The 25,910-nt window shown below is 40.8% G+C and overlaps 1 protein-coding gene across 1 annotated transcript in view; it reads left to right on the top strand.

Annotated features, from left to right (window-relative positions):
- Positions 1–25,910, top strand: part of LOC311246154 (DNA repair protein XRCC1-like) — a 118,684-nt gene that overhangs the window by 58,298 nt on the left and 34,476 nt on the right. The window contains exons 11-13 of the mRNA XM_084336265.1: positions 5,260–5,335; positions 5,434–5,533; positions 24,091–24,145. Of these exons, the coding sequence (XP_084192391.1) occupies positions 5,260–5,335; positions 5,434–5,533; positions 24,091–24,145 (231 nt within the window). The remainder of the gene's footprint in view (positions 1–5,259; positions 5,336–5,433; positions 5,534–24,090; positions 24,146–25,910) is intronic.

Genomic DNA, 25,910 nt, shown 5'->3' with positions numbered 1-25,910 from the left:
ACAATGCAGAAGTGAGGTACAAAACTTAGGGTAAGGGGCAAATGAGGTATGAATGTAGTGCAAATGTCTTTAGTAATAGATGAATATAATTTAGTGTCTAAAGTGAGTAAAGTGGGTGTTAAGGTGAGTGTTTGTTTAAAATGAGTGTGTACATGTGGATGTGTGTGCCGTGAGTGTAGATGATGGGTTGTTACATAGTGTCATTGTCATTGAGCATCCTGATGGCCTTCACTACACTGTCGATGTGTGTGGTCCATGTCAAGTCCTCGGATATGTGGACTCCGAGGTACTTAAAACTGTTCACTCTCTCGACCGGTGCCCCGTCGATGCTGAGGGGGCTGTAGTCCCTGGCCCCCAACCTCCTAAAGTCCACAATCATCTCTTTCGTTTTGCTGACATTCAGGGAGAGGCTGTTCTCCCGACACCACAGCGCCAGGTCCTCTACCTCTCCCAGGTAGGCCCTCTCATCGTTTGCCGAGATCAGGCCCACCACGACTGTGTCGTCAGCAAACTTGATAATTGTGTTGCGGTTCCGCTGTGCCACACAGTCATGTGTGTACAGCGAGTAGAGGAGGTGGCTCAGAACACAGCCCTGAGCTTTGCTACGAGTTTGGAGGGGACTATGGTATTGAATGCTGAGCTGTAGTCGATAAAGAGCATTCTCGCATACCGGTAGTTCCCCTGCATTTTGTCCAAGTGTGCTGTGTGTGCCCCGTTGTTCTGACCAGGATTACGTTCCTTTTGCCCCCTTGATGCGCATGGACACTGCGTCTGAAGTGAACAGCGAACAGGTCTATGACGTTGTTGAAATTTATATTTGTTTTGAAAGTTTGGACACAACCGCATTTCAAATTAGTTTATGACGGCAACCTTTATGAGGTCGGAGCTCCCGAGAGCTGGAGGACACCTTTGACGAAAAGGTGTCAAAACGGCCTCATCTCGGCGCAGAGGATTTTTCAGGAATGCCGAAAATGTTGCGAGATTCAGAATTGGGTAAAAAATTATTATATTCGCAATTTCTAGTCCTTTGAAATGTTCTTTATCGGTTTCATTATTTGCTAAATGTAATACGACTTGTAAATGTGTTAATTATTGTTAGTTAACTTGTCCGGCTGTATAATTTCCCTTGCTGTCTAAAGAACTACAGTTGAATCGTAGGGGAGGGGCTGAGTACTTTCAGTTGAATCGTAGGGGAGGGGCTGAGTACTTTCAGTCTCAGGTGTCAGAAGTGGCGACATAACGGCTACCAAATCCATTTCGAGACAATGGATCCAGTAGGCGACTTTGTTGGCGGTGTGAAAATATGCAGAGAAAGCTTAATATGTTTAGAAACGTGTACCGGTATATCTCATAAAGCATAAAGACATTGCGCATCAGACGGAAAAGTTACCATACCTCTGCGTCGGAAGCTCTGATCGACTCAGGCTTGGTTTTAAATTGTTCGGGAGACTCATGTGCATGTGAATTACGCAAAGGGGACCAAAGCCTTGTAAATTGACTGTGTGTGTGTGTGTGTGTGTGTGTGTGTGTGTGTGTGTGGAAAAACAGCGTGGCAGTCAACGAATTAATGTATCATTCAAAATAAAAGCACTCGTTGTTGAACTTGTTGTTATCAATGCAATTAATGAATATTATCAACAAAACAACGGAATTGTTTCTGTATACACATTTATAAAACAAGGCATATTTAGCCAAAATATGTTGCCAGAACATGAAAAGAAAATGCGTTCATGTGCGTTTTTGGCGGAGATCCGCTTCTACTCTGAAAATCCGCCCTCACAGAGGTATATTCTCAGCGCAGCATTACACAACACTGGGTACTCGTTCCGGACTGATATCCAGAACTTTGCGAGGGCCTGTCCAGTGACTTGTCAGTCGTCACACGAAAGATCATTGAGCGCTTCCTGCTCAGACAGTGGCCTGCTGCGTCATGCGTAATGAACTGATTTTTGATCCAGTTGTCCAAATTGTCTGTGCTCTCTCTCCAAAATTGTTCAATTATCCCTTCTAGTGGCTACAGATGATGGGCTTCAAATAATTTTTTGCAACATTCTGTTCCTACAAAAAGCCATCAAGCAGGAAATACCCCAAAATCTCAGCTGATTATCCTGGATTGCCACTAGCAGAGTCTTAATCCAGTTCATTATCAGCACATTTCTCTGCCAATGGGTTATTTATGTCTGCAAGGAAAATCTGCGCTTCTTCTGAGTAAAAAAAAAAAAGGGGGCGATTTAATACTCTGCCTTCAGTGTGGTATAGCAGCTGGTTATGCACAGAGCCCATTTCATCATGGCCAACCAGCACCGCTTCAAACCTATCCATTGCGAGTCCAGGTTACACACAAAAGACCAGACCCCTCTCCGCGATTATAAATGTGCAGGATGTACTGAGATGTGTATTGGAATACTGTGTGTCGGCCTGAAGTGCGAGACATGGCAAATACACACAGCTGCCAGGTGGAAAACTCTATCTGAGTTGCGCAACCCCACTGTAAGGCTGAGCCCGAACGTTCGTTCGTTAAGCTGACATTCAGACTTTAATTAATGGGTTTGAACGTTCGGTGAAAAAAAATAAAGCAGGCGCAACGACGGTGAGGCGATGTGAAGCGGCGCGTCCCCCGAGTCGCTCGGCTCAACCAGTATGGTCTCTGCCGGGCTGTTGCTGGATACTCAACCAGAGCTCTAGTCTCAACCAATGCAATAGAACAATTTTGATTGAATGACAGGCGATTCGGTCAATTACGTCACACCGCTTGCACCCGCCTCTGCTGTTACCACCAATCGGCAAGCGTTTATTTTTTTTACTTCCGGCAATGCCGCCATTGATCTGCTTGCGAGAAGCATTAACGTAGCGTTAGCTCCCCGCCGAGGAAGTAAAAGTCGTAACAAGGTTTCCATAGGTGAACCTGCGGAAGGATCATTAATGAATACCAGCCTTTTTCGGCCACGGAGCGCGAGCTTCATGGCGGGAGGTGGTTGCGTTGGAAACAACTCTGGCCGAGGCGGCAGGCGTGTTGGGAGCCCGGCGGGACCCCCGCGCCGGTGTCTCTGTCTCTCTGCCGTCCCCCGTTCCGAGGTAGACGGTGGAAGGAGCCGAGGCGCGCGCCTCTCTCCTTCCCGTCGACCAAGAGTGAATACCTGTTATTGAACGTGTAACACTAACTATATAACGTTAATGCCACAAAACGAATGCCTTTGTTTATCTAGCCCCTTACGTGACTGCGGTGTGCAAGGGCTATTGTTTGATGCAGTACTCAGTAGCTTGTTTATTTTCTTCTGAGTGCTTTGTTTAATTACATGTTTACATGAACAGCCACCACTGTAAACAACATGTTTTTTCACCAATAGATTATGCAATGCCGCTCTCCGTAGGATCTATAATAAAAAAAAAAAAAATATTATATAAAAAAAAATATATATATATATATATATATATATAAAAAAAAAATGTATAAAAAAATTTACAAAAAACGAACGTTCGTTCGATAAACCCTGGCGAACGTTCGAACCCTAAAAACAGGGTTCGGGCTCAGCCTTACCCCACTGTCACCTACCCGCGACCCCACTTTGGGTCACGACCCGTAGTTTGAGAACCGCTGCATTAGACTAAGGCTATGTCCACACGATCACGGGTATTAAAAAACCGAAGTTTTGAAAAAAATAAACCTCTGTCCACACAGGTGAATAACCGCGTACTCACGGCGGCTGGTAAACCAGCAACCGATACATGTAGTACAATGCCAAAGCAGTAGGCGGCGATGTTGTTCAGACATGAAGGCCATTTCAACCAATCAGAAAAGGTTGAACGCTCACAACACTTCCTGCTTAAAAACAAAACAAAGCTGCCATCTTTAAATACCTTGCGTTAGCCATTTAGCCAACGGAGCATATATTTTTCAGCAAAGAAAGAAAGAGTGCAATAAACAAACGGATACATTCACTGTGTTCTGCCTCATTTGTTGATGAAACAAAACCAACAGCAACACAATTTACCACCAAGAGCGGATAGTTTAGTCTCACAAAAATATCTCCGGTGTTGTTAGCTACATGCTAATGTGAATGGCATTCTCTATGTATAGTATATAGCTTACATGCTAACGTAATAATGTGGTAACGTTAACGCTAGTAATGAATGGATGCAAACGTTATTTAACACATTGCAGAATGGGTACAATACAATAATTTTAATATAACGCTACTTGGGACAGCTCTGCTCTAATCACTCTAACCCAGTGCTCGGTTGCTAACTTGCTATTGTTTGCGACAGTCTGCCGTGAACATGGGAAATAATTGCGACAGCTCTGCTGTAAACACTGGGAATAACCTCGGTTGCTATGCCCACACGCACCCACTTCAACCGGGATGTGCGCAAAACTTCACCCTGGACCCCGGTTGTGTGGACGGGGCCTAACAAAGGCAGGGCTGCTCTCAGCCTAGAAGGTGTCATGTCAGGGGGGGGAGGGGGTTACATTGCTTTCTGGCTAAAGTAGTCATTATGCATAGCAAGATAAATTGTTCCGGTTTCTTTGTGGGCTTGTATCTCAGGAATAAATAATGTGTTATCAGCATGATTCATAAGACATCGATTGAAAAGTATCTGCTTGATTTGTACAAGTGATGGCTTATTTTGAAGGTATGACCCTGTACTTTCATATTATGTTAAAAAAATATAAAATAATGTAAATCCCAGAATCAGTGGGGGGGGGGGGTCACAATCACAAAATAGCCCAGACCTCAGAGTGTTAACCTTTTTTAACATTTTACATTGTTTGCTAGTTTGGTAATGCAACAGAAATGCAGACCTTCATAAATAACATGACAGACCTTCATAGAGAACATGACAGACCTTCACACGGGACATGACAGACCTTCATAGAGAACATGACAGACCTTCATAGAGAACATGACAGAACATGACAGACCTTCATAGAGAACATGACAGACCTTCATAAATAACATGACAGACCTTCATAGAGAACATGACAGACCTTCATACAGAACATGACAGACCTTCATAGAGAACATGACAGACCTTCATAGAGAACATGACGGACCTTCATAGAGAACATGACGGACCTTCATAGAGAACATGACGGACCTTCATAGAGAACATGACAGACCTTCATAGAGAACATGACAGACCTTCATAGAGAACATTGCAGACGGTGTCATCATGTGTTCTCTAACAATACACCCTTGGCTTGCCCAACTTTCAGGAATACATTTCCTCTTATTTTTTCTCTCTCTCACCTGCCACCAGGTATTTGATGGACGGAGGGGACTCCAGCTCGGAGAGTGAGATGGAGGTGGATGAAGAGAGCGAGGAGGAGACGAGGGTACATTTGATTTAGCGAGCCTGAAATAATAAATAAATAAAAAGGTTACGTTTGAAAGGTTGAAGTAATTTTGAATGCTCTGTCCAATCCCATTACAGACACCACAGAAGCAGCAGAAACAACCGACTCCCAAAAAGACCCCCATAAAGACAGAGGAAGATGATGATTATGGAGCCTCCACAGACGTAGATGAACCAGGTTCGGAGCAGCACTGTGCACTGTTGAAAACACTCAAATCATGAAATCCGATATGATATTTCCATGGCCTTGGAAAGTTCAATTAATATTTGTGAACATAAGCTACTCTCTTCCAAAGTCGTACAGTATATATATATTAGGGCTGACCCCGATTAGTAGATTAGTCGACTAATCGATCGAAAGGAGCCGTAGTCGACTGCCAACCTTAGTAAAAAAGAAACAAACAAAAAAAAAAGATTTATAATTACAATTCTTTCTTAGAAGAATTATCATTCTTTCCAAAAGCAAAGCAGCCTAGAAGCGTGGCTAACGCTAATGGTGTGCATACCAGCGAGGCTAACTGCCTAAGAAAACACTGAAGGCACTGAAAGAGGATTTCACCCATAGTAATGAACACACTAGACTAGACAAATATCAAGACGTATCCATCAGTGGACCAATTGCATGCTTTTGCAGAGGACAAGGAGCCTTCAGTCGACTTCTTAAGACATTAACACTTTCTGCGCCAAACCCGAGATAAGTCAGGTTTCGCCGCCACGCGTTGGGCGCCATAACTGAGAATTCTCGGGTTTTGATCCTTTGATCTTTTTCTTTTGATCCCCAATCTATACACTCGGCCGGAGCTCCCTGGGCCTCCCTGGCTCATCTGCCTATGTTACAATCGCAATGATGATCGAATCCTGCCAGGTGGCAGTATCGCCTACCTTTTGAACTGGAATAGTTTGGTGTGGAGACACTTTCTTAATTTTTTTTGCAAGGTCTCCTCCCCCTCAGGGACAGAGCGATCGCTTGGAGCTTTTTTTTTTATCCACTTTTTCTCCAATTTTCTGTATTTTCCTCCCATCCCAATTTAGTCATTATGCCAATTCCCCCCTCCCCTTCCTGGTTGTTGTGCTCATGTGCCCCCCACTGGTCGGTATAGGGAGCCCTGAAGTCTATCACATGCTTCCTCCGATATATAGGAGACAGCCAGCAGCCTCTTCACCTGACAGCGAGGACTCTCATTGGTGAAGTGTAACCTTCACCATTTCCCTCCCTCGCTGTGCAGGCGCCCTGGCCGACCTGTAGGAGTCGCTGTTTACAACAACCAGATTACCACCCACCGGCTTCCCTCCCGCTGACACCGCCAATTGTGTCAGTATGACGGCCGGCCAAGCCGGAGGCACCGCTGACAGCCGGATTCGATACCAGTGTCTATGCGGTGGTAGACAGACGCTTAGTCCGCTGTACTACCCGGCCGCCCATCGCTCTGAGATTTTTATCACCTGAAATCTATTTCCCGTATACACGAGTATAGACATATACATATAAAACGACACCCCCCCCCCCCTTGATGATTTTGTGAAGACTCGTATATACATGGTATATACCTTTTGATTTGGAAGTATTTGGGGTTTCAGGCGAGCAACCAGAACGATTTGGGCATATTGCATATAACGTGCCATATCTCGCAATCTATGAAAAAAGACTGGATTATTTGGGAAAGGGGCGATGTTTAGCGTGTAATAGTGCACAAACTACAGTATGTAGAAATTAACTTGTTAGTCAGTGATGGACTATGAACAATGCCTGTCAAATGAGCCATACTATTGTCTCAATAGCTATAATACATAACACACGATGGGTCTGCAAACATTGCTAAAATGGTCAATAACACTGGTGCCATTGAGTAAAGATGGGAAAAGGTTGTGGCGCTCAATGAGTTAAGCACCCCCCACAGCCCAAATGGAATGATAAAACAAACAAAAATTATACCTTTTTTCTTCTTTTTTTGCATTCAGGGGGGGGTAGTCATCTGCCAATTTCGGCTAATCAAAGTAGACTATCCAAATCCTTAGTCAGGGACAGCCCTAATATATATATTAACATTACATTAACTGTACATTAAAAAAAAAATTAATTTAAAAAATATATAAATTATACTTTATTTTTAATTTTTTTTTATATACAGCTACTGTTTTATATACTGTTTTTTTAGTAATAACTAGAAAGTAAAGGTATTTTTTCAACAGGTGATTGATTAATGCTACTAATACAAATCTATACAATGAGTATGGGGCTGCAGCACTGCAGATATACCCTACTCCAATGATCCACACACGGACATTACACGGTGTTGCACTCACTACCCAGTGGCTCTGCAGATATACCCTACTCAGTCTACAAGGCTCCGTTGAAGTAGCACAGAGGATCTGTTGTGATTTTTGCACAATAAATATTCAACATTCTCTTTTGAGACTCCGCCTCAGACTCTTATCATTTGGCACTAAAAGCTAAACATTGTCACCGATATGGCTGTCCGCAACATGTCATTAATTGTGTACGCGAGGTGGTTCAGTGACGACTCTAACGTGAGCTAGGTTAGCTAGCATGAGCTACCGAGAGATGGAAAGACTGTAACTTTACTGGTGAAAATGTGATTTACGTTGGAATACTCCTTTGCCAACTTGCTGTACTTTGCTTGCAGGTCTGCAGCCATTATTGCTGGATTATGAATAGCCCCAACTTTAGCCAAGGTAACGTTATGGCTAAACCTTTAACTAGGGCTGGGCGATATAACGATAACGATAAATATCGCGATATATTTTAATAATCGATATCGAATATCGAAATTAAAAAAAATCGTTTTTTTTTTTTTTTTTTTTTTTTTTTTTTTTTTTTAATTTTTACCTGCAACAGGGCAGTTTTAAAACCAGAGACAGTGGACAGACTTGTCTTTCTTGCCTGCAACTTAAAGTAATGGCTTTGCTTGTCCAAATGACAATACTGACCAAATTCAGATTTCTTTTTCTCTTGTCCATTTATTTTGTTTGCTTTCTAATTTAAAATACATTTTGAAACCGTCTGTACACAGTAGGCTATGTGTGCTAGCAGAACTAGACTCCAGTCACGAGTCACAGTGCACATGTGCGGTGGTTTGTCCACCAAAAAAGCGCCAAAAGATCGAAAATAAACTAGCAGAGCCAGAACTGTTCAACTCCCCTGGAGCCACAGCCAGCAGAGAAGCCGGTTTACTTTAGCTTTTAAACCAGCTGCAGCCTGAGAACTGGAGTGTGAGGGGATGTAACACTAAAGATGGCAGCAATGACAAAGAATTGCTGCAAAATAAACATACATCTGTTGTTAAAAAAAAAAAAAAAAAAAAAAAAAATTTCTTTATACTTATAACAATTCGATAATTATCGATATCGAGAAATAAAATAAAATTATCATATAGTTATCGCGATATGATTTTTTTCCATATCGCCCAGCCCTACCTTTAACGTTAGTTAATGCTAGCTTTCGGTTAGCTGGTCAATGCTAATACCACCACCAAGCGAACCCATCAGAGCTCCCCGTCAACACCGCTCTGTCGGGAGGATGGCATTTAAGAAAGTATCTGCTGTTAAAATGACAAACAGCATTGACACTTTAATTCACGGTCGGTTAAACACACGTTTGTTTTATAATGCTCACAGCAGACCGCAGTGTTGTTGATAAATTACGTGGGGCCGGGGGGATTTAAGTTCTGCAAAAAAAGGTTCCGCACCGTTGCAATCGTACGGTGCACAGCCCGTACTGTACCGGAGGACCACATTGACGCGGTACAGTACGTATCCGCGTACCGTTACACCCCTAATATATTGTATTATAATATTTTTTTTTTATGTATATTCCTGTAGTTTTGACCTAACCAGATTTATCATGACATGAGCGTTACTACTATGAACAAAACAAAGCCAAGAGAACAGTTTTCTCTTCAAATAAAGTGACTATTTATTTTTCCAAATAAATATTATTTGAGTCAATCACAAAATTCACAATCTGTCAATGTCATTAACAATGTGTTTCCCTGAACAATGAGTGAACTAAAAACCAACAGGTATTGTGCTTTGTCAGCAGATAAAACATTTGACGCTATAGGAGAGGACTGTTGTGGTCTTGGTCCATGAAACAACTATTACTTGGCATGTATAGGACAGCACGCCTCAAAAAGAATTAAATAAACCAAACAAATCATCTCTGTCAAACGTCTTTAATTTTGCAAACGCCTCGTCAATAGGTACAAGCCACGCCGGTTCCTTTGCAGCTGGCTTTGGATTCGCAGCAGCTTAGCCTTTAGCTGCTCGCTCGCCGTCGTCGGATTTTAATACACCATCGTAGCGGTGGTGATGTTTCAGGTGACTTATTAGGTTATGTGTTATAGCTTGTTGCCCCTTTCCCTCCTTGTGGAACGTCTGCATTTGTTACAAATAGCAAGCGAACTGTTTTCCTCTGAAACTTTGAAAAAGTCCCACACTACCGACAACGCCATGTTTGTTTACTATCTGTGCTGCTTCTGAAAGTTACAGTGGCTACGTCACAGCCAGGCATGAGAAAGGGAGCGCTGGATTTGTGAAAAACTCCCTCTTCCTAAACCACACGCTATCAGTCATACCACAGTACTGGCAAAACGGGAGGAGCCTACAGTAAAAACAAACGCCCTTCATCCCAATCCACCCACACCGGATTTCTTTTAACAAAAAAAATTATAATATATTATCGGAGCTATCAATAATGTTATCGGGATGACGTCATAATTGCTGATATCGGCCCGATAATTATCATGCATCCTTATTTTATACCCAAATGAGCTTTATTCTATAGTAGTGTTCTTACTTCTGAAGAACAGAAAACGTGTAGCAGAACAATCCCCTGGGTGCTCTGTGTCACCTTTACCATGTTAACCAATTCCTTGTATATGAAGCAGCCTCAGACTACCACTTCAGACTATTATGTGCTTCAATCTCAGATTATAAAACCAAACAGCCAACGAGCGTCAGTTTCGAAAAAGTGACAACCTCCGGTTTCGCCTCTCAATGACCGGACAAATCACCACTGACGCTGAAAATTATTGACCGTTTGTGTAGCCAATAAAATTCTGAAAAGAATGACATCTTACATCTTGAGTTGGTTTTCTGAGACCCAGAAGCGGTAAAAGTGTATTTGTATATGTATTGTATTGTATGTACCAGTGTTAATTGTCAACTAAAATGATGACGAAAAATGTTCGTCAACGAAGTTTTTTTTTTCATGACGACAACGAGACGTGACGTCACGTTATTGAAGACCGTGTGACGCTAACGAGACTAAATAGGTTATTAAATATCGTTGACCACAACTGAGGACACAAAAAATTTATTTACAAAAACCAGGATGAAATTTCTCTTCATGTATGTTGATATTGTTGACTAAAACAAGACTAGACAAAATAATAACTTTTCTTAATGCCATCGTCCCGAGTCAGAGCAGTGTGACGGGGAGCTCTGTTATTAGCATTAGTTGAAGAGCTATTTGAAAAGCTAGTTTTAGCTTAACGTTACCTTGGCCTAAATTGGGACTATTCATAATCCAGCTGCAGACCTGCAAGCAAAGTACAGCAAGTGGGCAAAGGAGTATTCCAAGGTAAATCGCTTTTTCACCAGTAATGTTACATTGTTTGTATTTCCATCTAGCTCGCGTTAACTAGTGGCTAACCTAGCTGATCGACCTCTCGCACAGAATTAATGACATGTTGCGGACAGCCATACCGGTGACAAATTTGTTTAGCTTTTAGTGCCAAATGATAAGAGTCTGAGGCGGAGTCTCAAAAGAGAATGTTGAATATTTATTGTGCATTAAAAATCACAACAGAGCCTCTAACCTAAACGGAGCCTTCTGGAAGCAAGTGCAACAACGTATAATGTCCATGTGGAACCAATGTGCCAACAACCTTTCCGTGGGTGAAGCATAGTTGAGCATAGTTGTCATTTAATGATACTAATACTAATCTATACAATCACCTGTTGTTGAATAAATACCATTATTTTCGCGTTATTACTAAAAAACAGTATATAAAACAGTAGCTGTAAAAAAGAAAAGAAAAAAGGTTTTATAATTTATATAATTCTTTTAGTACATTAACTAAAAATAGACAAAAATGTCATCCGTTTTCGTCGACAAAATCTAGACTAAAACCATAAGACAAACGGTGAAGCACAATTACACAAAAATCCAAAACAAAATCAAAGACGACCTTGATAGATGGGCAAAACTTAAAAACACAGTACAAGCACGGATATCAATAGTTAAGATGGATGTACTACCTAGAATCAACTTCTTCAGTTCAATGCTACCGTTACCCCCTCCAGAGGGTTACTGGAAAAGATTACACTCCTCCACATACAAATTTATTTGGAATAACAAACCACCACGTATAAAAAGATCCACCGCACAGAGAAATAAAGCAGATGGTGGCATGGCATGTCCAGATTTTTTCCAATATTTTAAGGCGTACACATTAAGACCATTGACAACATGGTTTGACCCCCAAGCATTAGTATCCTGGAGAAAATTAGAAGAAAACATAGTAGCCCCACATAGACTGAAGGACATAGCATACACTAAACTACCAATCAAGCACTGTGAACGAAAATTTGGCCCCATAATTACTCATGCGATCCGGATATGGCGTGAATCACAAAAAAAAAATCCTAACCCACATAAATGGCACAATCATACTCCCTTATTCAATAACAATGCACTCTTAATTGAAAAACGACCTATAAGATTCCCTATTATGGGAAGAGCAAGGCATACACTCATTAGGGGATGTTTTTAACAAACAGGGTTTTTGTAGTGATAAAGAAATACGCAATTTTTTTTATCTCACCAAGTCCACATGGCTTTTTTACAAACAGTTACAGCTATGTTTGAAGTCTCACGGTGTTCCATTAGACAGACCAATTGAACACCACAGATACCACAAATTCTTCTACGAAAGAGAGACATCGAGAGGTTTTGTTTCAGAATTTTATCATCAATTACTAACGTCCTCGTATGAAACCCTCCAACTAGACTCTGTCTGGAGGAGGGATATACCAGACCTGGAAAATGACTTTGATTGGCAAGGAGCCTGGGCAAATGTCCGACTTACATCAAGGAACCCGGATCATCAACAAATCAATCTTAACTATATTCACAGGACATACTTGACTCCTATAAGACTGTGCCGAATGGGGCTTAAACAAGACTCCAAATGCTCCCAATGTACAAATGGGGACGAAGGGACATTTATGCACATGTATTGGGACTGCCCACCAGTTGAGGCATTCTGGAAAGATGTGACCCAACAATTATCAAAACTCGTATCTTGGAATATACCTGTACACCCCTCGGTATTACTATTGAATGATGTTTTTGAGTTTGCAGTGAATCCACAGCTAAAGAGATTGGTTTTATCGGGTATCACAGTAGCTAAAAAGCTGATCGCATCACGCTGGTATCAACCGGAAAAAATTTGCCGTAAAGTTTGGTTTCTTACATATCTCGATGTGATTTATCAAGAAATATCTACAGCAAGAATTCTGGGTCTCAATGAATCCAAAATGTCAATGTGGTTAGAAGTGGTGGAGAGAATAAAAGCTAGCTTATAATGGTAGTGTCTGGTTAGGTGCGAGGGATAGTGGAGGTACTTCTCAAGGTGGGGTCCGGGAGGGGGGGGTTCGAGCTGGAGCATATGTGTGTAGGTTTTTTAGATAACAGATATTAGGGGTATATCTTATATAAGACAATTAACTAAAATGTGATCTCATTGGATGTGCTCTGACAATTAATGCTTGTATATCTTATCGTGTGTTGTCATGTTTGTTTATGTGTTTGTTTAAAAAATAATAAAAAAAAAATACAAAAAAAAAAAACTAAAACAAAAAAGACAAAATTTTGACAAACTGACTAAGACTAAAATGCTCAGACATTTAGTTGACTAAAACTGACTAAACGAAAAATAAATGAAGATGACTAAATATGATAAACGAAAAAGGAGCACTTGACACATGACTAAGACTAAAAATATCTGTTGTGTGAGAAGGGGTGGGGTTGGTGTATGTGACAAGAGATTAGTGGGGGAGGGGGAGAGGGGACTCCTTGTAGTGTTGACTCCTCTCACAAATTTTGGGAAAAACGCCTAAAACATACCATTACATAAAGATGTGTAAAACACAATTTTTGTGTGATATTGTTATCGTCTTTGGACATGTACTAGGTAAGACTTCAGGCTAAGGCCCCAGTAGTGTTTTCAGCTAATACCTATAGAGTAGATGGATCTGCACTGCAGGCAAAATAATTGCAAAATAGCTAAATAATTCAGACGAGAACTGAAAACTTTATTTCAGTGTGTTCAAATCTCTGTAACTCTATGACAATAGTACTCTGTGTTTCCTTTCAAAAGAGGCCAGACTTGTGCATCTGCTACAAATGGTTCCAGAATAGTGTCCAATTTACTTTCAGTATGCAATCGACAGGCGTTTTATGCAAAATGTGCACGACTGTTAACACTTTCAGAGCCCTTGCTTAACCTTGGTTTACCCGTTGAATGCCACCATCCACTTCAATGTTAGCGTTAAAAACGCCTAATCTATGTTTTAAATTATGTGTCTAATCTGCCCCTCGCTTTTATCAATGACTCGTTTGCAGTCAACATTGTCGAAGCGGATTGTTTTTTTATCTGTTCATTTTCGTTTTATAGCATTTTGAAAAGCCCTCGTTTTCAAGGAAAATATAAAGATTCCGTGATAAAAGACATTTACTGGAATATTCTAGAATACACAAAAACGTTGTAATTTTTCGGCCTATTTATGAATCGTTTTCAAATAAACGCTAGATTATCGATAGTATGTGTACGTATGCACGCTAGACGCGAGCTGAAAAATCGATTCTCTTATTTCCTCATCAGCGATCGCGCACACAGACACATCACACATAGGGCAAACGCTGACATCTCAGCGAATACAACTCTGATTATCCCAAGACTGGTAAAATAGATTCCTTACCTCAGATCAGAGATGTTCTCCAAAAAGATTATTCCAATTCCTGATCGCCATTCCAAATATCTATCACGCTTATTGATTGATTATTGGCTGCTGTGAATATATATTCCAGGCTGATCCCCGTCCCGCGATGACTTCCATGTTGATCAGACTTCTTGCCAGCACAAGGAGCCAGCTGGCTCCGCCTCTACATATCTACAGATCCCAGGTCAGTCTAAGTGACTGACCTTCAGTTACACAGGGATAGACCATAGGGGCGCTTTTTTCCATTCTGAGCTCCTGTAGGGGCTGCTGTACCAACGGGAGACTCGGTTGATGAAATATGATTTCAGATCGCTAATAAAACAATAAAACGATATTTGTCGTCGTGGGCACTCAGTGGGGGGCTAATAAAACGAGATGTGTCATCCGTGGCACTGAAAGGGTTAAGAGGTTACAGGCCCAGTCTATAATTATACTGTGGTGGGGGCCACCTGTTGAAACACTGTAGCGAACCAAAACCGGCCTTGTCCAGATAATGATTTATTGTATTGTTGTTGTATTGTTTGTTGTATTGTTTTCCCAGAACTCGAGTAGTGATCGAGTACTCGTTTATGCACATTTATTTTTAGAATGCATAAAGAGCATGGCAGCAATAACAATGCACACAATGCTTAATGCTTATTGTCAGTCAAAACAGTCAGTCACCATTTGCACATTACATTACCTCGACTCTGTCTGCAGCAGGTCTCTCCACTCATGGAAACGCAGATTTCTGGTACAGGATGTGTTCTCTTTGGATAGCAGTAGTGTTTGGGTTCATGTAGCACAACTAACGTTAATTGTTAGCTATCTACAACATCAGCGTGTCCATATCAATAGTCCATGAGCGCTACGCAAAGTGGGTGACATGTTGTCAATTTGGAAATGCACAAACACAAACTACTGTTTTTATCTGTTTTAGCTAGCTGCATTCCAACACAACAAACGTTCCTCTCCAACTCTCTCAGACTTCCACTGTTGTCTTCCTGCAACTTACACCTTGTGGGATTTCAGAGCAATATTTCTGTTTCTTTTAGTGGATGTTTACTTGGTAACCTTGGTAAATCTTAAAGGGGAACTATCTTATAAATGGCCTTTTTGAGTGTTTAGCATTGTTTCCTAGCTATGTGAACTTATATTAATATGATCTATGTCTCTAATTCTCATATTGGCGCATTCTTCCAATTCTCCTCTCACAATATTCACCTTCACTGAACTGAGTCATTTGAAAATGTGATGATTTGTGATGTCAGAGAGACACCGCTGCATGATAATGTGGCTGTGTGGCATCGGGTACATGATGAGCTGCACACAGTGGTTGGAGCCCAGGCTCAAAACGGCTCGAGATCTTGAGGTAGAAAAATGCTGTTTTTGAGGACTTGATTAGAAATACAAAACAATGAATAAAAAAAATTAAAAAAATTACAGAGGTGTTCCATAGACTCACAGGAATTGTGTAAAAGTGCCCAAATAGTGAAAGAAATAGTAAAATAGTTCCCCTTTAACTGTCTGCATCCTCACATGTCCTTGCATTAGAAGCCACACTTCTAGAGATAATGCGGGAGATAAAGTACTTACCAGAGCAACAGTAGCAGTCTGAAAGCAGCTATAACACAATGGCTTCAGAGAATTTCAAATAGCATCTCTTAACTTTTCTTTTTTTTTATCATTCCATTTGGGCTGTGGGGGGTGCTTAACTCATTGAGCGCCACGCCCTTTTCCCATCTTTATTCAATGGAGCCAGCGTTATTGACCATTTTACCGATGTTTGTAGTCTTACCCCGAAAATGCGATCGTTACAAAAGCTTGGTTTAGGTCCGGTAAAATACGACACTGTGATCGTTACAGAAACTCCAAAAAGAATAATTCCAATGATCCCATCGGCGATCGCGATTACTCGTTTATATGTAATAATTACTCGTGTATACGGGAAACTATAGGTTTTGAGGATCTCCTAGCGATTGCTCTGCAAGAGCTCCTCCCCCTCAGAGCGAGTCAGGACAGAAAGGGATCAGGACAGACACTGTCTGAACTAGACTATCAGAGTTCAAAAGGTAGGCGATACTGCCACCTGGTGAGATTCGATCCTCATTGCAATGGACCTGTCTCAAAACCCTGCCCTCTTTTCTTGATCCTCCAATCACAGCTGTCGCTTACAAAGTTTGTACGAGGAAGTCCGAGGTAAGCGACAGCTGTGATTGGAGGATCAAGAAAAGGGGCAGGGTTTGAGATAGGTCTATTCCAACGTAGGCAGATGAGCCAGGGACACCTAGAGGGCTCTGGCTGACTGTGTATAGAACGGGGATCAAAGGAAAATATCAAAGGATCAAAACCTGAGTATACTGGTTTTGGCGCTCAACGGTTGGCGAGATAACCCGACTATACTCGGGTGTGGCCACCAAAGAGTTAAAGGTCCCATATTTAGTATATTTTCAAAAATGTTATATGACGTCCTTGAATCTGTGGAACAGCAGAATGAGTCTAGGCTACGTTTTCTTTTTTTTTTTTATTATTTGTTTTCTGTATTTTATTGCTTTATTTCGGATACAAGTCCGGCATAGAGGAAAGATGGGAGAGAGATATGGGGGAAGACATTCAGCAAAAGTCGCCGGGTTCGGGAGTCGAACCCGGGACGGCCGCGTTGCACTACAGTGCGTTACGTGGTGCGCCACCCTGGCGCCCAGGCTAAGCTAAGTTAAAGCTAACGTTACCCCCAGCCTGTGATTGGTCAGTCGTTATATCTACGTTGATGTTGGCTGCCATTCTGAATGGCTTGTTTCAATAGGGAGGCTTCTTGTCACAGCTTAACTGCAGACACTGCACTACGTACACATTTCACATTTTCTCAGTGTTCAGACAACCCCTAATTGTGTAAAAACTATGCAAAACACAATAAAGGGTCATTTTTACAATACCTTTAATGTAAGGGTAGCCAGAGTCCATGTCAGGCAGGCAGACAAGAGAAGGGATGAAAAGATAAAGGATGAAGTGAAGTGGGTAGATGTCCCCTTGACAGAGAGACATAGGATGACAGTTAAGAGAAAAGAGGATTGGAGAGTAGAGAGATACAAAGTGGATGGAATATAAAAGATTATGGTGTTATCAAAATGCTTCCCTAAGGTGGCGCAGGCCGGGCAGTAATTCAATATCGTTGTTTTATCATCTTTCACTGGGATTGAATAATTTGTGATGACATTATGGTGTTGCCATATTGTGGTAGACAATTTTGTGGTCTAAATTTATGTGAACTGTCGAGCACTTTTAAACTCAAAATGAACTCTTGTGGGAATATCATTTGAAAATGAGGTTTGGTATGATGTAACACTTGAATCAGTTCAATGCAATCAACATTTTACAGATTAATTAACCCTTTATCTGCCAGAGCTTATATCCATCCTTGTAGCCTCTCTGCCAGCACTATTTGTCTATGGAGATGTTCACCTTCTTTGCAGGGCTATAACTTTTTAAATTGTATTGCTAAATTGACATTACTATGGCCCATTCAACATCAATTATCTATCGTTCAGGATGTAGGAACGTTTAACTTTTTCATTCACACATTCATACTAAAATACCGTCCAGAGTATAAATATGTTTTTATCGTTTTCTGCTGTATTTCATAGAACGTGAGATATAGCCATAAATGCATATATTAGATGATCAAATGCAGTTTGATACCGATCAACGTTATATTAAAAATTTCACATGTACATGATCCTAACCGTCATGACTGGCCATCTGCTGGAGGGGGGGGGGGGTCGTTTATAATGCAATGGCCGACGTTAAATGATTCATGTAGTATGGGTGATATATAGATCAGAGCAGTTTGTATGGATAATAATAATCAAAAACGCTGAAACTCACGGCAGCTTCCTCGTAGCGATGGGGAATGATACTGGAGCAAAAAGATCGCTATTATGGAATGTTGATCTAGGTGATCCAGTTCCGGTTTGTATAATACTAATATACGTCCAATCATGTTGTTTATTGAGTTATGGCAACGGATCGATATGCACGGTGTCTGGATAGAGTCCCGCGAGCGATAGCGAGTGGCCGGACGGAATAGGGTGCGGACCAAGCATTTCCGGCCACTTCCGGTTTTGCAACTCGCCGATCGGCCACCAGGTGGCGGTATTGGAGAGTTGAGCGGAGATCTACAGTACCAGCCAAGACTCCGTGGGTGAAATGTGAATACCGTGACAGAAATTTTAAATATTGATCTCAAAGACGCTGTAAAACGTCATTGGCAGATTACGCATGGCGAGGAATGACGTGGTAACACGTCATTGGCGGGAGATGGTTTAACAAGCAATTTTGCATTCTTGAGCAGATGGCGTCATACAGTACATAATGATATACAATACAAAATTATTTTGTCCTGGTAGTTTGAGTATTTGTCATGTATCTTATCCATAATTTAAACACCCAGGAGTTACTTGGTACATATCTGTGAGCCTTGGGAGGTGCTTCAGTGCATTTTGTTCCCCATTAACAGGAACAGAGAGCACCACTAAAGCTGGAGAGGATTAATTTAATTTGAAAGGGGCAAAAGGACAACCGCGTATGAGTGAGGGAGAGAAAAGAGGAGAGGTTAAGCACTTGGGAGTTGGATGGATTGAGAACACCGCCATGAAAAGAACAGCAAGGCTTTGGCATTGGTTTAAGATACAGCGTAAGAACAGAAGCAAGACGCAATCGCTGTGAAGGGACTTGTGCATGATTCTCATTTCTATGTTAATGCAAGAGTAAAGGCGTATTGGTGAGCAAACATGATTAACGCTCAAATACCAAAAGCTTATGTTCCATTAACACATTCCCTGCCATTGGTTATACCCATCAATATACCCAGTCTGCCACCACTGTAGGGCTGCAACGATTAGTCGACATAATTGACGACGGCGATCATAAAAACTCGTAGACGCAGAATTTTTGCGTCGATTAGTCATTAAAAACAAATTTTTGCACTACCTATCTTTGTGAAAGTGGCTTCTCAGCTCTGGTCCAGCTGAAGACAAAGCAGAGGAACAGATTGGACATTGAGCATGACCTCAGAGTTGCTTTGTCTACCATCACCCCAGACTTTGAGACTCTTGTCAGGAGCAAACAACATCCCCAGTTATCCCATTAGTTCCCTGGGATGTTAAGCTAAGAAGTCTGCTATATATTTTCTTTAGTTATTTAAACACTTTCACTCTAATTTGTATTATTTAATTTATTTATCTTGTTATGAGTGATTGTTGTATTATTCAAATACATTTTGATTTAAAGTTGCTTAAGATCCAAATTCAAATGTTTCATGAGTCATTATTTTAATTTGCTATGGATCATCTAGGGCTGGGCGATATGGCAAAAAATCATATCGCGATAACGATATGATAATGTTATCATATTTCTCGATATCGATAATTATCGAAATTGTTATAAGTAAAAAATAAAAATAAAAAATGTATATATTTTTTTTAAACAACAGATGTATGTTTATTTTGCAGCAATTCTTTGTCGTTGCTGCCATCTTTAGTGTTACATCCCCTCACACTCCAGTTCTCAGGCTGCAGCTGGTTTAAAAGCTAAAGTAAACCGGCTTCTCTGCTGGCTGTGGCTCCAGGGGAGTTGAACAGTTCTGGCTCTGCTAGTTTATTTTCGATCTTTTGGCTCTTTTTTGGTGGACAAACCACCGTGACTCATGACTGGAGTCTAGCTCTGCTAGCACACATAGCCTACTGTGTACAGACGGTTTCAAACTGTATTTTAAATTAGAAAGCAAACAAAATAAATGGACAAGAGAAAAATAAATCTCAATTTGGTCAGTATTGTCATTTGGACAAGCAAAGCCATTACTTTAAGTTGCAGGCAAGAAAGACAAGTCAGTCCACTGTCTCTGGTTTTAAAACTGCCCTGTTGCAGGTCACAAAAAAAAAAAAAAAAAAGTAAAGTAAAAAAAAATCGATATATATTTTTTTTCTTTTCAATATTCGATATCGATTATTAAAATATATCGTGATATTTATCGTTATCGTTATATCGCCCAGCCCTAGGATCATCATGTTATGTTAAGTTAACTGTTAAGGCAGAGGGACTGGACAACAGGGTGACATTCACAGGTGTGCAGACTTGAGCATGTGAGGTAAAACATGCATTGGAGAAGGAGCCATGCCCACAGGAAGCAGAGATTGACAAAAATAATCGTTAGATTAGTCGATTACCAAAATAATTGTTAGTTGCAGCCCTACACCACTGTAAGCCTATGGAGATGTTTACCTTCTTTGCAGGGCTATAATTGCTATATTGACATTACTATGGCCCATTCAACATCGATTATCTATCGTTCAGGATGTGGGAACGTTATACTTTTTCATTCATACAAAAATACCTTCTAGAATAGAAGTATGTTTTTATTGTTTTCTGCAGTAATTCCTAGAACGTGAGTTATAGGCCTAAACGCATATATAGATTATCGATTGCCCCCCATACACGCTATATTAAAAAATGCAACTGTATATGATCGGTATACGTTATGCTTCATCATGCGTGGAGGAAAGGGGGGGGGGGGGGGTCGTTTATAATTCCCTGATCATCAGTAAATGCTTTATGTAGTATGGGTGGATATATTGATCAGATGGTTTGCAAACAAGGAAATGCACAATCGGGTTGAAAATAACGTTATATTCCTCTTACCGTGGGTCAAAGAGACTGGCGGTGAAAGATCCCAGGTATACGACGCCGATCGCCTAGGTCCATTTCCGGTTTGTATGTCGCAATAAACGCCGAAATCATATCTATTATTAAGTTTAGAAAGCGATCCATTATGTACATTGTGTCTGTCGGGAGTCGTGCAACGATATCTGACGGCCGGATGAGTTTAATCGACACATCATCCATATTAGGGCTGGGCGATATGACCAAAAACGTTATCGCGATAAAATTATTAAATTATTTTCATATAATTCGATATCGATAATTATCGTCGATATAATGTCTGTCAAGTTTAATTAACTTCTAATATGCTGCTGCGAATGTCTCAAGTCGAGTTGATGTCGTCATCAGTCCGCGCACGTTAACAGTTAGCCGACAAGCGGAGTATCTCATGACAATAAATATGACACTAAAATACTCTCTTCCGCCACAATATATTGAAACGACGTCCACTCCCACACTACTATAAACGTGGCCTCAGAATTCAAAACACACACATACTCGGCACGTAAATATATAAAACAGTGCCGTGCAAGCTAGGTATCCTAGCCAGCCTGTTGCTTCTAAGCGATGTATTCCACGACAATGTGCTAAATATGACACTAAAATACTCTCTTCCGCCACAATATATTGAAACGACGTCCACTGTATACCCCACACTACTTAAACGTGGCCTCAGAATTCAAAACACACACATACTCGGCACGTAAATATATAAAACAACGGCGTGCAAGCTAATTAGCCTAGCAAGCCTTGTTGTTGAGTGAGTCCTAGTACGTCTCCTTCCGGATCTCGTTCGCTCTCGGCCATCTCCTTCACTGATTGGTTGTTAGCTGTTGTGCGTATGCACGTCACGTCATCACGTAACGTTGGTTGTTGTTAGTGAGTGTGGTGAGCCGAGGCTGAACGGAGCCAAGCTTGGAAATCGATATATCGAAACTTTGCGACCACGTTTCATGTTTATTTCGAGGAAATAATTTATCGCGATAGTTATCGTTATCGTTTTATCGCCCAGCCCTAATCCATATCCTGTACGCGAGTGTAACTCGCCCGACCATCCACCAGGCGGTGGTATTGAGCCGTCGTTGCCATCACCTATAGCAGTGTTTCTCAAAGTGGGGGGCGTGCCTCGCTCTGTTTGAGGAAGTGTCGGGTTACACTATCTGCCTCACTCTGTTTCTGCTGTCACTGTCAACCATAGAGGGGGCGTTAGTTATGCAAATCAGTGCTATATTAACACTTTCAGTGTCTTTGATTAACGTTGATTTACCCCGTTGAATGCCACCATCCACTTCAATGTTAGCGTTAAAAACGCCTAATCTATGTTTTAAATTATGGCTGTGTCTAATCTGCCCGTCGCTTATCAATGACTCGTTTGCAGTCAACATTGTCGAAACGGATTGTTTTTTTATCTGTTCATTTTCGTTTTATAGCATTTTGAAAAGCCCTCGTTTTCAAGGAAAATATAAAGATTCCATGATAAAAGACATTTACTGGAATATTCTAGAATACACAAAAACCTAAACAAAAACTATTTATGAATCGTTTTCAAATAAACGCTAGATTATCGATAGTATATGTGTACGATTGCACGCTATAGACACGAGCTGAAAAATCTATTCTCTTATTTCCTCATCAGCGATCACAGCCAAACAGCCACATCACACATAAGGCAAAAGCTGAAATCTCCGTGAAAACGGGTCTGATTATCCTAAGACTGGTAAAATAGATTCCTTACCTGAGATCAGATGTTCTCCAAAAAGATTAATCCAATTCCTCATCGCCATTCCAAATATTGATCACGCTTATTGATTGATTATTGGCTGCTGTAAATATATATTCCAGGCTGATTTCCGTCCCATTAATTAATTACAAATCCTGTAATTAATTAGATAAATTTTTTTAATCGCCTGACAGCACTACTTTTAATTCTTTCTGTAGTTAATTAATAGAAATTAATGCGATAAAGTCCCAGCCCTAAAAATGACAATTGTCGATGGCCTGGTATCACCCCCAGGATTCATAGTATGATTGATCATCACTACTCACTAGGGATCTGCTGATACCAGTATCGGTCCAGATTCGGGCTGCAACTAACGATTATTTTGTTATCGATTAATCTGTTCTTTATTTTATTGATTAGTCAATGTATCTAAACGATTAATTTACCAGAAAAACAACAATTGATTCAATGTGTGGTACTACTACCCTTACAGTAGGTCACATGGGTAGTTGCCTCTCTGACACCACCTACTGAATACCCAGAGTAGGAGTTGAGCCATGTCTGTAAATGCTGTATAGTGTGGATGCTTACTGTACATGTAGGGTGAGTAACCTACATGCCATTACTGCTTTTTATCTATTGACTCTGATGCCTCTAAAGTAACTGGTGGTCTAAGTGTATTCCGTTCTGTAAAAGCAATGGATGGGATTTGGTACTCTGTATTCGATCAATACTCTGTATTGGATCAATACTCTGTATTGGATTGGTACTCAGTATTGGATCAATACTCTGTATTGGATCGGTACTTTGTATTGAATGAATGGGATCATACTCTGTATCAGATTGGTACTCTGTATTAGCCCGGTACTCTGTATTGGATCAGTACTCTGTATTTGATCAGTACTCTTTATCGGATCAGTACTCTGTATTTGATCAGTACTCTGTATTGGATCAGTACTCTTTATCGGATCAGTACTCTGTATCGGATCAGTACTCTGTATTGAATGAATGGGATCATACTCCGTATCAGATTGGTACTCTATTGGATCAGTACTCTGTATTGGATCAGTACTCTGTATTGGATCAGTACTCTGTATTTGATCGTACTCTGTATTGGATCAGTACTCTTTATCGGATCAGTACTCTGTATCGGATCAGTACTCTGTATCGGATCAGTACTCTGTATTGGATCAGTACTCTGTATTTGATCAGTACTCTTTATCAGCAGTGAAACAGTGGTATCGGTACATAACTAGTACAAATAAGTTACACAAAGTTTCCCATTTTTCTCACAGGTGATGAGAAAGACGATGACGGGTCTGCCATGGACACTGAGGACGAGCTGGAGAGGTAACATCGGTGCCAGTGTCAGTAATATTCATCTGAACATCGGTGCCACTGCCAGTGTCCATTATATTAACCTGAACATCGATGCCAGTGTCAATAATATTAACCTGAACATCAGTGCCAGTGTCAGTAATTTTCATCTGAACATCGGTGCCTGTAATATTAACCTGAACAACGTTTCCAGTGTCAGTAATATTCATCTGAACATCGGTGCCAGTAATATTAACCTGAACAACGGTGCCAGTGTCAGTAATATTCATCTCAACATCGGTGCCAGTAATATTAACCTGAATAACGGTGCCAGTAATATTCATCTTAAAGGGGACATGCATTGCTATTCCTAGCACTATTTGGGCAACTTTACACAATTCCTGTGAGTCTATTGAACACATCTGTAAGCTTTTATTCAAAAAAAGTCATTGTTTTATATTTCTAATCAAGTACTCAAAAGCCAAATTTTTCTCACTTTGGATTTCAGGCTGTGTTGGCCTGGCTCCGCCCATAAGCACTGTGTAAATTACTATGTGCTACTGCTGTTTCCCCGACAGAAGCTCCTCTCTCTCTCTCTATCTCTCTCACTCGCTCGTTGTCTGCCTCGCTCTGTTTGAGGAAGTGTCGGGTTATACTATCTGCCTCGCTCTGTTTGCTGTCGCTGTCAACCATAGAGGGGGCGTTAGTTATGCAAATCAGTGCTATATTAACGTCAGCAAAACCGTCAAATCAGAACAGCTTAGTTGAGTGAGGGAGGATCTCGTGAACTCGAGACTAGACTGATGAGTAGGGATGCACCGATATGAAAATTGGCCACCGATACCGATACCGATTGTTCAACTAACACAATCGGCCGATACCGATATTTGTGGCAAAAAATAAGTATTTGTAATTTTTTTTAATATATATTTTTTTAAATGTTTTTTTTTGTAATCTTTTTTTTTAATGAAACTACTGTATATTTGTATGTGTATGTTTGTATTTGTAGGCCTCTTTACTTACTTAAAAAAAGGAAACATCAAGAAATATGTTTATGGTATTAATTATTAATTCCACCATGCGATGTAGCACTATCCCTCTCCCAGTATCGTCTGGCGGCCTGCAGATGGATACTATTCTCTCAACCAGCGCTCTCAACCAATGCAATAGAACCATTTTGATTGACAGTCGATTCGGTCAATTACGTCACACCGCTAGCACCCACCTCCTGCTGTTCTTACCACCAATCTGCAAGCGTTTATTCATTTTCTACTTCCGGGCATGCCGCCATTGATCTGCTTGCGAGAACCACAACAAGCTAATACGTTAGCTGCCCGCCGACCAGCGCTCCACAAGATGACCAAACGACACACAATGATTTTACTGCAACAAATGTTATAATAAAACAAAGCCTTTCTATACATTTGTCTGATTGAAAACTTTATTAACAGATTGCAGAATGGGTAGTTGGGTACGGAATGAGCAACGGAATGGAACTGAGCTATGAACGGAGTAATGCCTTGCTTACTTGCTATCTCCGGGTAAATAATATGCTGATGTTATTGAACGTGTAACACTAACTAATATATATAACGTTAATGCCACAAAACGAATGTTTGTGTCATTTTAACAGCAGATACTTTCTTAAATGCCATCTTCCAGAGAGAGGGGTGTTGACGGGGAGCTGTGATGCGTTCGCTTGGTTGTGTTATTAATAGCATTGAACAGCTAACCGAAAGCTAGCGTTAACTAACGTTAAAGGTTTAGCCATAACGTTACCTTGGCTAAAGTTGGGGCT

Source organism: Notolepis coatsorum (genome assembly GCF_963971535.1).
Source record: "Notolepis coatsorum genome assembly, chromosome: 19".
Taxonomy (NCBI): Eukaryota; Metazoa; Chordata; class Actinopteri; order Aulopiformes; family Paralepididae; genus Notolepis; species Notolepis coatsorum.
This window is presented reverse-complemented; position numbering and strand designations above follow the sequence as displayed.